This window comes from Erythrolamprus reginae, chromosome 13, assembly GCF_031021105.1.
Source record: "Erythrolamprus reginae isolate rEryReg1 chromosome 13, rEryReg1.hap1, whole genome shotgun sequence".
Taxonomy (NCBI): Eukaryota; Metazoa; Chordata; class Lepidosauria; order Squamata; family Dipsadidae; genus Erythrolamprus; species Erythrolamprus reginae.
The window spans coordinates 14,409,129-14,423,678 of record NC_091962.1 but is presented as its reverse complement, the minus strand read 5'-3'; the positions used below and the strand labels follow the sequence as shown (position 1 = coordinate 14,423,678).

The 14,550-nt window shown below is 46.7% G+C and overlaps 1 protein-coding gene across 1 annotated transcript; it reads left to right on the top strand.

The window, feature by feature from the left end:
• Window positions 1-915: 915 nt before the first annotated feature.
• On the top strand, window positions 916-9,379 carry LOC139175476 (trichohyalin-like). Its single transcript, XM_070766600.1, has 3 exons — window positions 916-1,053; window positions 1,188-2,861; window positions 9,278-9,379. The coding sequence occupies exons 1-3, from the start codon at window positions 916-918 to the stop codon at window positions 9,377-9,379; spliced, it is 1,914 nt and encodes a 637-aa protein (XP_070622701.1).
• Window positions 9,380-14,550: the final 5,171 nt, after the last annotated feature.

Below are 14,550 nucleotides of genomic sequence, written 5' to 3'. Positions count from 1 at the left end.
CTTCCTTCCTTCCTTCCTTCCTTCGGATTGATTCAGCCTTCCTTCCTTCCTTCCTCAGCCTTCCTTCCTTCCTTCCTTCCTTCCTCAGCCTTCCTTATTTATTTATTACTTAGATTTGTATGCCGCCCCTCTCCGAAGACTTCCTCAGCCTTCCTTCCTTCCTTCGGATTGATTCAGCCTTCCTTCCTTCCTTCCTTCCTTCCTTCCTTCCTTCCTTCCTTCCTTCCTTCCTTCGGATTGATTCAGCCTTCCTTCCTTCCTTCCTTCCTTCCTTCCTTCCTTCCTTCCTTCCTTCCTCCCTCCCTTCCTTCCTTCCTTCCTTCCTTCGGATTGATTCAGCCTTTAGGTTTGAGGTTTAATTGGATTTGTATGTATGGATTTGGATTTTAATTGGAAGGAAGGAAGGGAGGAAGGAGAGATAGAGGAAAAGGAATTGGAGGGAAGGAAAGGAAAGGGAAGGAATAACATAGCACATACCACTTTCACAGCCCTCTCTAAGCGGTTTACAGAATCCGCCTCCTGCCCCCAGCAATCTGGGTCCTCATTCGACTCGGAAGGATGGAAGGCTGAGTCTCAACCTTAAGCTGGTGGTGAGATTTGAACCACTGAACTCCAGCTAGCAGTTCGCTGAAGTAGCCTGCAGGGCTGTACTCTAACCACTGCACCACCCCGGATCTGAAGCAGTCAGCGTGAGCTTAAATGGACTCCGGGGGATTGTAGAGGATAGGGGGGCCTGGAGGAACATGGTCCATGGGGTTGCGATGGGTCGGATATGACTTCGCAACTAACAACAACAACAACCTTAGCAAAAGGCAGGGAGGATGGAGACTTCGCTTCGGCAAGCGGGAGGCGGCTAGCCTCTCCCGGGCCTCAAATATGGGTGCAAACTTTCTTTCTGCAGACAAAATCTCCGACATGCCTGGTCTCGTGGACAGTATCTGCACCATCATCTCCGTCTTTCACAAGTATGCGGACAGGAAAAGTGAGTCTTCCTCCATGAAGCGGAGGCAAATGAAAAGACTCCTCCAGAAAGAGTTTGGGGACATCCTAGAGGTAAGAAGGTTCTACCTTCGACGTGTCAAAGGCTAGTTCGGGAACTTTAGAGTTTCGGGTGGATTTGGGAAGGGTTGTACAGTTGTTGAAGTAAAATCGTTGTGATTTCTGGGTGGTGTTTCTTTCTTCCCCAGAACCCTCGCGATCCTCAAATTGTCAAGCTGACCTTCCAACTGCTGGACGTGAATGGAGATAACCGCGTTGACTTCAATGAGTTCCTCTTCCTCATCTTTGAAATGGCCACCGCTTGCTATAGTGTCTGGTATCCCCACGAATGTCTTTCATACAACGAGGGAAGGAGGAGAGCCGTGAGAGCTGAGGAACCGCTTGGGAATGAAAGCCGCCGGCGGGAATTCCTGGAGGAGGACAGGAGAAGAGACGATGTTCGTGAGAGGCGAGGCGGGGATAGGACCTCCCTTCCATCCAGGGAAGAAGGCCGACGAGGGGAACTTTCCAGAGAACTTCGAGAAGAATTAGACCGCTACTTCGATGGACATGACCGTGAGCTGAAGGATGGCGATAGGAGAGACCATCCATCTCGGGAACATCAGGAAAGGGAGCCTGAACAACGGCGCATTGAGCCCGAAGAGTGGGAAGATATTGAGATACCAGAACCTCGTCAACGGAGACGACGACGGGAATCAGTACTGGAAGAGGACTCTCCACGTCAATTCCGAGAACTCGGAAGAAGAAACAACCATGACGGACGTGAAGCTCGGGGTCTCCTGGACAGGGATGAAGAAGACCTGTATTCTCCAATTGTCATATCCAGGAGGGAAGATGGGAGGCAACGTCAGGAACGTGAGACGGAACACCAGGAAGCCGAGGGAAGACCCTTCAGACATGGTTCTCCAGATCGAGTAGATCCAGGAAACCACGATGTTGAAAGACGCCGGCCTTCTCGTGAACGTCGAGAAAGGGAAGATGGAAGGAGAGAGCTGGAAAATGAGCGGAGGTCTCGTGCCTCTGAACCCCCCCATGTGGCCGACGATCGCCAAGAACGAATCCGTCACCGTAGCCCAGCAGAGGAATATCAGGAGCATCGCCCGTTGTCCAGAGAAGGCGAGAGACGATCACAACTCCATGAAGCTGATCACAGAGAGAGCGAGAGGAGGAGGCGAGAGCGTTCTGCCTTTCAATCGAGAGAAGATGTCCGTAGAGCAATCCGGGCAGAAGAGGAAGAAGTCAAAAGATCTGAAAGGAGGCGTGTGGAAGACGAGTGGAGCAGACCACGGCCAAGTGAAGCTTCGAGAAGACCAGAAGTAGAAGATCTGGAATGCAGGGACCGAGACAGGAAGAGGCCCTATTCTTCCGAGCTTGAGAACATGGACAGACCATCCCGATCTCATGAGTCCGAAAGCCGAGAAGAGGTCAGAAGATCCCAACGTCCTGAGGACGTAGAGCGGAGACGGCGGGAGTTGAGCCGGGACGAAACCCATGCAACAGAAAATGGAAGAAGGAGACCCCGATCCCAAGAAGTTGAACCCACGGACCTCAACTACGGTAGATCTCAAAGTTACGAAGAACCAAGGAGAGGTGATGAGAGGAGACCCCGTAACGATGAAGTAGGGTCCCAAGAAAGAGATGCCGAAAGGAGGAGAAGAACCCGTGAGTTGATTGAGAGAGAACTCAACCAGGAGGGATATCATTACGAACGTGAATCCCGGGATGGAGAGAGAGATGGTCAACGTGCCATGTCCATTGAAGCTGAAACCAGAGATGTTGAACGGGGAAGTACCTCCAGGTATGGTGAAAGGGAGAGACGTCTGGAAGGAGATTCCCGAAAGAGACGTACAGGACGAGACACGGTGAGTCTTTCTGATGCTGGCCGGAGAGAGCTTGACCCCAGCGGCCCACGGCAAAATTCCAGACGCAGAGCTCCTGAACTCAGAAGGTCTGAGCCTCGTAGCCTTACGTCAAACCCCACCAAGGGCTAGAAAACGAAGGTTGGAGCCGAAGCAAGCAGCAGTTGGGTAACTATAGTTCTCCAGACCTTAAGGAACCACATCTCCTAGTAGTTCTGGTCCATCTTGTCTAAGGCAAGAGTTTCTGGGAGCTGTCACTTGATCAATATCTGCTCTGGTTTCCTTGGCCTTCTTTATGGAACCTTAAACCAGGAAGCCAACTGGTTGGTTCCTAGTTGTAGCCTTACTATATTCAATAACACTATATTTCCCCACCTATCTTAGCCACTTGAGTAACGTTGAAGCAACCATAATGAAGGACGATTTGAAGATGGCCATCAAGAGCCTTCCTCAAGGTGAACTAACATCTTCCTTGATGTTGAATGGACGGAAGTGAAATTGTGCTCACCGTTGGATCAGACGGCTGTCAACTTGATTGCTGAATGTCAACAGTTCTCTATTTTTTTTTTCTCCCTTCCCTTTTCTTCTTTGATTTTTTTTCTAACTTTGGATTTAGGGTCAACTTGGTGGATTCGTGGTTTTTTTGGGTGGGCTACTGGTGATGGAAATGAAACAAGATTAAATAAAGAGCAGTTTCTTCTAAGCCAAGTTCATGTTGTTTGTGTTTTGGGTTGACTTTTAGTTCTGGTACAATTTTTTTTAAATTTTCTCCAGCATAGAAAAAAAAAGAATACACAACTTCCATACAAATCCAATAAATAAATAAATAAATAAATAAATAAATAAATAAATAAATAAATAAATTTCCAATACAGCATCAATGCTTATAATCAAACATAAACATAGAAGATTGACAGCAGAAAAAGACCTCCTGGTCCATCTAGTCTGCCCTTATACTATTTCCTGTATATTTAATCTTAGGATAGATCTATGTTTCTCCCAGGCATGTTTCAATTCAGTTCCTGTGGATCGACCAACCACGTCTGCTGGGAGTTTGTTCCAAGCATCTACTACTCTTTCAGTCATTTCTCAAGTCGCTTCTGATCTTTCCCCCAACTGACCTCAGATGGTGCCCCCTTGTCCTTGGGTCCACTTTCCTATTAAATACACTTCCCTCCTGAACCTTATTTAACCCTTTAACGTATTTAAATTTTTCCATCATGTCTCCCCCTTTCCCTTCGGTCTTTGGGATAGGGTCTCTTCCTTGAGCAGGGGGTTGGTTGGATGACCTCCAATCTTTGATCTCTCTGAGCACGGAGAACAACATTCTCTAAAGCAAGGATGGACAACTTGAAGACGTGTGGACTTCAATTCCATTCAAGTCTTCAAGCAGCCGTGGTTGAGAACCACAGCTCTAAAACAACCCTTAATACATTTTATTAAAACTAATCTGCTACCTATTCATTTAACCACAAGATGGCGGTCGAAGACCATTACACGTTGTTTGTCTTAACTAAAGCCACCTTAACTGTTGTTCTGGGTTTATAGGACCTCCTAGTCATTAAATCAGAACGATATATTTTAAATCAGAAACTGGCTTTCCATCATAGCAGGCTAGATTAAAATACGTGGGTAGCTTTTTAGCTGAGAACGTAACGTCTAAGTGAGATTTGTGGGTTTTCTTTTCAGGGATTAAAAGTAGCCTTTAAAAAAAAAATATTTTATTTATTTGTTTTGTCCAATGCACAATAATACACAATGAGGGTTATAGAGGATATAATCAGGTGGAATGTATTAAAGGGGGAATAGAGGAGAAAATAAAGGAGTGAAATATAACTAGGAGAGAATAGCAGAAAAATATATTTATTTATTTATTTATTTATTGGATTTGTATGCCTCCCCTCTCCAGACTCGAGGCGGCTAACAAATAATGGTAAAAACAACATGTAACAATCCAGTTTAATAAAACAACTAAAAACCCTTATTATAAAAAACCAAACATACACACAAACATACCATGCATAACTTGTAATGTCCTAGGGGAAGAAATATCTTAACTCCCCCATGCCTGGCGACAAAGGTGGGTCTTGAGTAGTTTGCGAAAGACAAGGAGGGTGGGGGCCGTTCTAATCTCTGGGGGGAGATGATTCTAGAGGGCCGGGGCCGCCACAAAGAAGGCTCTTCCCCTGGGGCCCGCCAAACGACATTGTTTGGTCGATGGGACCCGGAGAAGGCCAACTCTGTGGGACCTTATTGGCCGCTGGGATTCGTGCAGCAGAAGGCAGTCCCGGAGATATTCTGGCCCAATGCCATGTAGAGCTTCAAAGGTCATGACCAACACTTTGAATTGTGACCGGAAACCGATCGGCAGCCAGTGCAGGCCGCGGAGTGTTGCAGAAACGTGGGTGAATCTAGGAAGCCCCATGATGGCTCTCGCGGCCGCATTCTGCATGATCTGAAGTTTCCGAACACTCTTCAAAGGTAGCCCCATGTACAGAGCATTGCACTAATCGAACCTCGAGGTGATGAGGGCATGAGTGACTGTGAGCAGTGACTCCCTGTCCAAATAGGGCCTCGCCACAGCCGAAAGATGATGTTCCAATGTCAGCTGTGGATCGAGGAGTACGCCCAAGTTGCGGACCCTCTCTGAGGGGATCAATAGTTCCCCCCCCAGGGTAATGGATGGACAGATGCAATTGTCCTTGGGAGGCAAGACCCACAGCCACTCGGTCTTGTCTGGGTTGAGTTTGAGTTTGTTGACACCCATCCAGGCTCCAACAGCCTCCAGGCACCGGCACATCACTTCCACTGCTTCGTTGACTGGTATAGGTATAGAAGAGAAGATATAGGAGATATAGGAGAGACAATAGGACCGGAGACGTTAGGCACTCTGGTGCACTTATGTACGCCCCTTACTGACCTCATAGGAACTTGGTGAGGTCAACCGTGGATAGCCTAAGGGTAAAGTGTTGGGGGTTAGGGGATGATGCTACAGAGTCCAGTAGTGAGTTCCACGCTTCGACAACTCGATTACTATAGTCGTATTTTTTACAGTCAAGTTTGGAGCGGTTAATATTAAGCTTGAATCTGTCGTGTGCTCTTGTGTTGTTGTGGTTGAGGCTGAAGTAGTCTTTGACAGGCAGGACGTTGCAGCATATGATCTTGTGGATCACCATTTAAATAGGAGCCAGCCATGTGCAGCAGCTGCCAAAAAAGCCAACACAGTTCTAGGCTGCATCAACAGAGGGAGAGGATCAAGATCACGTGAAGGGTTAATACCACTTTATGAGGCCTTGGTGAGGCCACACTTGGAATATTTGCTTTCAGTTTTGGTCACCACGATGCAAAAAGGATGTTGAGACTCTAGAAAGAGTGCAGAGAAGAGCAACAAAGAGGATTAGGGGACCGGAGGCTAAAACATATGAAGAACGGTTGCAAGAACTGGGTTTATGTCTAGTTTAATGAAAAGAAGGACCAGAGGTGACATGATAGCAGCCTTCCAGTATCTCAGGGGTTGCCCCAAAGAAGAAGGAGTCAAGCTATTCTCCAAAGCACCTGAGGGTAGAAGAAGAAACAATGGGTGGAAACTAAACAAGGAGAAAAGCCACTTAGAACTGAGGAGGAATTTTCTGACAGAACAATTAATCAGTGGAACTGCCTGCCTCCAGAAGTTGTGAATGCTCCAACACTGGAAGTTTTAAAGAAGATGTTGGATAACCAATTTGTCTGAAGTCATGTAGGTTTTCCAGCCTAAGCAGGGGACTTGACGAGAAGACCTCCAAGGTCCCTTCCAACACTGTTATTCTGTATTTCCATCTCTTCCAATTCTGATTGATTCAAAACCAAAGTACGTTCTAAGTTCAGCATCTGCCGAGAGTATAAACCAACTTTGGTCTATTTGATTTGATTTATTTTATTTTATTTATTTTATTTTGTCCAATACACAATAATACACGATGAACGTTATAGAGGATATAGTAGAGAGCAGAAATACGAGATATAGGAGAGATTTCATTTTAACTATACAAAACCAACAGGGTTAGGCCAAAATGTAAACTGGATTAAACAGAATCCAGATTAAGTGCAATCGATGGAGTGATTCCAACATCTCCTGCATGTTGTTGAGCAGAGCAGTTCTTCATCACATCTGCAAGGTCTCCAAAAATTTCTTGGTTGGCTTGGAGGGAGGGACTTATGTGACTGGGTAGGAGTGACTGGTGTCAAGTTGACCACGGCCACCCAGGTTTTGTGGCTCCCGGTGTTTTCTTTTCTCTAGGAAACTGGTCCACATGGCTCTTTGAGTGCTTAAGATTGAAGACCCCTCGGTTAGATCCTTAAAATAATATCTCCTCTTTCAAAAGGATCCATTTAAAATCTTCTCTGATTTGAAAAACGACCCCAAAATTAACTTGATTCCCCAAATTACCTTCTGGAATTAGATAGAACAATTCTCAACTCATCTACGAACCAAATCTAGAGAAGTATCTCAGGCTAGAAGTCCAATCCAGCTTGGACAACCGAAAAAGTCCATGAGTAAAAGACGTTTCTCCCTCCACCCTACCAAATCTGGAACTCCCAGCTGAAGTATTTTCAGCTTGAATTCTTCTAAGCCCAGACTTAGACGTTAACAAGGTCTACTCATGAGTAGGACATGTCTCGTGAGTCAACCAACCCAGGAAGTGTCTTATTTTGTAGGTGGACAGACAACAGAAGTGGCCAGTCTTTCTCTCTCCTGTAGTCTACAATTGAAGGGCCAACACAAACTCAAAAAGTGAGTCCGTTTGGATGACTGCGAAACCGTTGTGTCATAAGAAGGAAGCGGGCCACTTGTAATTGCAAATATTTTTTTATTATGCTACAGAAAGAAGCAGAATTTTAGGAAGAACGATTTTAGAGGAGTTAAGACACACAAGGCATTTTCGACCCCTTTACAGTTGATCGTCGACATCAGGGGTAGGCAAAGTTGGCTCTTCTATGACATGTGGACTTCAACTCCCAGAATTCCTGAGCTAGCACGATTGGCTCAGGAATTCTGGGAGTTGAAGTTCACAAGCCATAGAAGAGCCAACTTTGCCTACCCCTGGTCTACATCATGCTTCAGGTTGGGGCACGGTTGAGCTGGACCGTATCGTTCTACAATATGGTGGACCCTCTAAGGTCGCGTGGCTCAACCGGGACCCCTTGAAGATGACTGGACTTCAACTCCTGGAATTGCTCAGCCCACCCGTGGTGGCTGGGGATTTGGGGGAGTTGAACCCCACCCATCTTAAAGTGGGCGAGATGGAAAAACACCAACCGAAGAAGATCTGGAACATCTCTAGTGTGAACAGAAACTCAATCATCTCATGAACAATTTTGCGATGGAATTCTGACATTCGTTGGATCATGGGGACATTCATTCAGGATCCTTGATTGCATTATGGAACGATTGCTGATAAATATTACTGACTTGATATATATACAGTATATATACAGTGGTACCTCTACTTAAGAACTTCATTCATTCCGTAACCAGGTTCTTAAGTAGAAACATTCTTAAAGTAGAAGCAATTTTTCCCATAGGAATCAATGTAAAAACAAATAATGCGTGCAAACCCATTAGGAAAGAAATAAAAGCTCGGAATTTGGGTGGGAGGAGGAAGAAGAGGAGGAGGACAGTCGCTGCCGAAGGAAGAGGGTGACGGGAGGGGAATAAAAAAAACAAAAAAACCCCTTTAAGGTGCTGAGGAGGAGCATGGGCCTCCCATACACCCAGCGCGAGGCTGCCTCCCATACACTGCGCCAGAGAGAGAAACCCAGAGGGAATGGCAGGAAACTGGCCGGGCCTTTATGCCGCTCTCAAATTTCCTGGGAAATTTTTCCGGGCTCAGGTTCTTAAGTAGAAAATGGTTCTTAAGTAGAGGCAAAAAAAATCTTGAACACCCGGTTCTTATCTAGAAAAGTTCTTAAGTAGAAACATTCTTAAGTAGAGGTACCACTGTATATATAAATAGCTGGAGATGGAGGCTGTATCCAATAAACCACCAGTCCTGAGCTTCACAAGGTCCTTGTCGTGATACCAAGGTTAGGTGAGCCTACTGGGAGAAAAGAAGACGAGAGAGAACATGACTACAAAGATCTCAGGAGTCTTCTCAAAGATTCATTGCATGTAGAAATGAAGCGTGTTTGAATCAAGGGACCTTGTTCTTCATTAAAGAAGCAAAGCAAATTCTAAACTACTTGACATCCACCAAGCTCACCCCTGGCATTTACTGCAGCTGTGCTTCACCACCCAAATTTTTGCAGGTTAGCTGGTGAGCAAACCCAGGAAGTTCTTCTCCAAAGTTGCCCCGAGTCCTGGGAGAGATGGATTGAAAGCTTGGTGGATCATCTGTGTTTCCATGGGTTTGTGGATAATTTCTTGGCCTATTGTTTTGTAGACCAAGGAGGCGGGAACTGCAGTGGCCTCTGTTTTAGCTGGAACTGGGAAGGTTGGTATGGACGCCTGGGAGAAGAATCTTGGGAGAACTGGACCACTGTGAGCTCTCCAGGCACACCATGTGGGTATCTCTCAGCTGCTTGAGGCCTGGCCACTGCCTGAGACACGGCTCTTTGCTCTGGTGGGCCACGTCGGCATTGTTCTAATGTTGTGGGATTCCTTTCTCTTTCTTGATGTGGTTGGTAGACTGGCATTTGAGGTTCTTCAACTTGAACTTCTTGGTCTTGTTGGCCAACAGATTGCTTCTCAACTCCTTGACGTCTTTGTTGATCATTCTGTTGCTGTCCGAGCATGACAGAACGGGATTCTTGGTCAGAAATTTGGACCACCTGGGGATTCTTGAGGTGGCCAGAGGCTGATCTCCTTTCTTCAACCTCCACTTGCTGGTTTCTTCCTCCAGAAGGCCTTTGAAGAGTTTCTTGCAATGGTTCACGGGTGATTTCTCCAGATGAGATTTGTTCCATCTCTACCGCTGATTGTTGACGTCTTCTTTTCTCCGCCGATGTTTGGGAGGTCCCTTCCTCCTGACGTGTGTTGCTCTGCCCTTCTGCCAGCTGTTGTTGGGATGATTGCTGGGGAACACCCTGAAGGACATCTGGACTTGATTCTTGATCTGGGCTGAGGGGTTCCTGAAGACAACGACGCCTGGGGGGGAGAGCACTTGGATGCCCCTGGGCAGGAGCCTGCCCAGTTCTCGGTTCTGCTGAACAAGTTTGGCAGCTGAGATTTCCCCTTATCATGTCCTCAATTGTTCTCTGAACTGATTGCACCCCTGACGTTGGGCCTACTTGTTGGGATTGCTCCTTATTGTCATAACTGGTCTGTGGCCTGGTCCTTTCCCTCCCCTGTTCCTGAGTCAGTTCTTCTGCATCTAAAACTTCTTTAGGGGGCACAAGCTTCTGGCTAGGACGAGGAGACACCTGTGAGGTTTGGGTGTCTCGCTGCTGTGTGCTCAAGTTATCTCTCTGGGATGGTCCATCTCTGGACACTTGTTGAGGTGGGATATCCCGCTGTTGTGTGCTGGATGTATCTCTTTGGGATGGTCCATCTCTAGGTATTTGTTGAGGTGGGATGTCCCGTTGCTGAGTACTGACCATATCTCTTTGGGATGGTCCATCTCTGGACACTTGTTGAGGTGGGATGTCCCGCTGTTGTGCACTGGAGGTACCTCTCTGGGATGGTCCATCTCTGGACACTTGTTGAGGTGGGATGTCCCATTGCTGAGTACTGACCATATCTCTTTGAGATGGTCCGTCTCTGGACACTTGTTGAGGTGCTATCTCCCGCTGCTGAGTGCTGGTGACATCTCGCTTGGATGGTCCATCTCTAGATATTTGTTGGGGTGGGATATCCCGCTGTTGTGCACTGGAGGTATCTCTTTGGGATGGTCCATCTCTGGACACTTGTTGAGGTGGTATCTCCTGCTGCTGTGTGCTGGTGATATCTCGCTTGGATGGTCCATCTCTAGATATTTGTTGAGGTGGGATGTTCCGTTGCTGAGTGCTCGGCGTATCTCTTTGGGATGGTCCATCTTTGGACACTTGTTGAGGTGGTATCTCCCGCTGCTGAGTGCTGGTGACATCTTGCTTGGATGGTCCATCTCTAGATATTTGTTGGGGTGGGATGCCCTGCTGTTGTGCACTGGAGGTATCTCTTTGGGATGGTCCATCTTTGGACACTTGTTGAGGTGGTATCTCCCGTTGCTGTGTGCTGGTGACATCTCGCTTGGATGGTCCATCTCTAGATATTTGTTGCGGTGGGATGTCCCGTTGCTGACTGCTGGACGTATCTCTTTGGGATGGTCCACCTTTGGACACTTGTTGAGGAGGTATCTCCCGCTGCTGACTGCTGGTGACATCTCGCTTGGATGGTCCACTTGCTGAACCCTGGCATTCTTGGACTTTTTTATAGCAGGCTTTGACCACTTTGAAGACCAGGACTGTAAATTCTTCAAAGCCCACTTTGCCATCACAGTCGGTGTCTAATAGATGGAGCACTGTCTCAATCGTCTTGGGATCATATGGATTCTGCAAAGAAGAAACCCCCAAAAAGATGATCAGAAGATCCATTTATTTTTACAATTTTTTTTAGCTCCCTCCATCCCCATAAATAAATGAGGAAGCAGGATGAATAATAAAACCAAAGACCAAAATAATATTCTGGAAAACAAACTGTGGATCTTTTGTTCTTCCTACCCTCCTGCATTCAACCACTAAGTTCCATAGGAGAACATCACTAGTAATTGGTGCAATCCCTGGGAATGTTTCTTTAAAAATAATTGCCCAGGTTTAAGATAATAGGTAGGGAAACCAATTCATAAATTCTATGCACCTGGTTGGGAGCGCTCAAAGTCGAAGGACCTTTTATAGGATGCGGATTTCCTCTTTGTTTGGGTTGACGTCCTCCAGAGACCATAACATGGAGGTTTGCTTTAGAACTCAGTTGTAGTTCTCCAACATATTTGGAGGCACCAAATGCCAACAAACCACAATTGCGTCTAACCATGGCTTGGTGTGTTGATCCCAAACCCAGATTTTGTTCCTTCCTTTGTTCATTCTCTACCATTCTTCTAGACCAGGGATAGGCAAAGTTGGGTCTTCTATGACATGTGGACTCCAACTCCCAGAATTCCTGAGCTAGCGTGATTAGCTCAGGAATTATGGGAGTTGAAGTCCACCAAGATGGATTGTCTAGTACAGGGATAGGCTAAGTTGGCTCTTCCATGACTTGTGGACTTCAACTCCTAAAATTCCTGAGCTAACGTGACTAGCTCAGGAATTCTGGGAGTTGAAGTCCACCAGTCATGGAAGAGCCAACTTAGCCTATCCCTGTACTAGACAAGCCATCTTGGTCTCCTTCTTCCTTCTGGCCCAAGTTCTCAGCACTCACCACAATGACGTCAGCGAACTCCGTTTGGATCAGCTGCTTCAGCTCTCCTTTGCTCAAGGTACCACAGTCCCCATCATCCTTGGCATACTTCTCGAAGATGCAGATGATGCTGCGGATGTTGCGCAGAAGGGGAGACATCTCGTCACACATTTTAAGGGCCCTGGAATGAAAGAACGGAGAGACAGCAAGGTTGACTCGGGATGGGCATTTCCCTTCTTAGCACTCAAGACTTCTTGATGGTCTAACCAAGGGGTAGGCAAAGATGGCTCTTCTATGACACATGGACTTCAACTCCCAGAATTCCTGAGCTAGCATGATCAGTTCAGGAATTCTGGGAGTTGAAGTCCACAAGTCATAGAAGAGCCAACTTCCCCTGGTCTAACCAGGTCCCCTTCTCTTTCCCCTTTTTCTTCAACCTCTTCTCTTTCTTCTTCATTCCCTTCTAATTCTTCTTCATCTCCTTCTCCTTCCTTTCCTCCTTCTTTCCCTTCTCTGCCCCCTTCTCCTTCAACTTCATCCCCTTCTACATCATCTCCTCCTTCATCCCTTTCTTCTCCTCCTTCCTTTCCTCCTCCATCCCTTCTCCATCCCCTTCTCCGTCACCCCTTCTCCTTCAACCTCTTCTCCTTCTCCTTCATCCTCTTCCCTTTCCCCTCCTCTTTCATTCTCTTCTCCTTCTTCATCACCTTCTCCTTCTTCATCTTCTTTCTTTCCTCCTCCATCCCCTTCACCATCACCTTCTCTCTCAACCTCTTCTCCTTCTACTTCATCCCCTTCTCCATAATCTCTTCTTTCATCCCCTTCTCCTTCCTTTCCTCCTCCATCCCTTCTCCGTCCCCTTCTCTTTCAACCTCATCTCCTTCTTCTTCTTCATCCTCTTCCCCTTCCCCTCCTCTTTCATCCCCTTCTCCTTCTTCTTCATCCCCTTCTTCTTCTTCATCTCCTTTCTTTCCTCCTCTATCCCCTTCGCCTCCACCTTCTCTCTCAACCTCTTCTCCTCCTCCTTCTTCTTCTCTTTTTTCATCCCCTTCTCCTTCCTGTCCTCCTCCATCCCCTCCATCCTCTTCTTCATCCCCTCCTCCATCTCCATCTCCTCCTTCTCCTTACAATGCTCAGGGCTTCCACCTCTCCCAAAGACCCACCATTTTGCCCTCTTTTCCTTCCAACCATCCCTCAGCCCATCTCGGCCTCCCGCTCCACTCACCTCTTTTGCCAAAGTCACACAGGAAAAACAAAACCACACGGGTCCGGTTGGAGAGCCAGCTGGCAACCGATACCATTTTATATCCCAGGCGCTCTTAATCACGGCTTGGTGAACCTCCCACTTCCACGTTGCCCCTCTGATTCAACCCCCAGCTATGCCCAAACGTGGCTCCGTCACTCACCAAACCCTGTCCCCTCCCGCCACGACCTCTCACTCGGCCTTTTACACACCCGCCCAGGGTGAAAAAGGAGGCCTTCCGACAGCTTTGACGTTTTTAACGGGGGCATCACGCCTCCCCAAAGCCAGTTCGGCAAGGGCGAGGCTGATAGAACCAGCATGTGTTTTTTTTGCCCCCTTAAACAAAAGTTTACATTTTCAAAGTTGTCATATTTGATGTTTTTCTTTCCCTGTAGCTGCTAAAAAAAAAACCCATTAAGGAGGAGAAAAAAACACACATTTTACACACCCTTTTTTTGTTTTCACTAACTGGCACGTGGTTTTTTTTCTTCCTAGCAATTGTTCGTCACCCTGTAACTCGTTTGCACGTGAGCAAATTGTCCGACACCTTCTCTTTCTTGGCCGAAACTCCCGCTCTAAGGTAGACTGCATCCGGATCAGGAGGCTCTATTTCTTTTTCTATCAACATTCAGCAATAATAATAATAATAATAATAATAATAATAATAATAATAATAATAATCCTACTCCCACTCATCCTACAGAAAACAAACCTAGGCTACCAAACTGCTAGGAATTCACCAAAAATTTCACACCTGCTGTATATGGATGACCTGAAGTTGTACGGAAAATCAGAAACTGAGATACAGTCACTAACCAACACTGTGCGAATCTTCAGCAATGACATCAGCATGGAGTTTGGCCTGGATAAATGTGCCACAGTGGCACTGAAAAAGGGGGAAATCACTGAAAGTGAGGGCATTGAAATGCCAAATGGTCAAACCCTCAAGTGCCACCAGCCAGAAGCCTACAGATACTTGGGCATCTTGCAACTGGATAATATCAAGTATGGCCATGTGAAAACTGTGATCAGCAAAGAGTACATCCAGAGGACCAGAAAAATTTTGAAGAGCAAACTGAATGGTGGCAACACTATCAATGCTA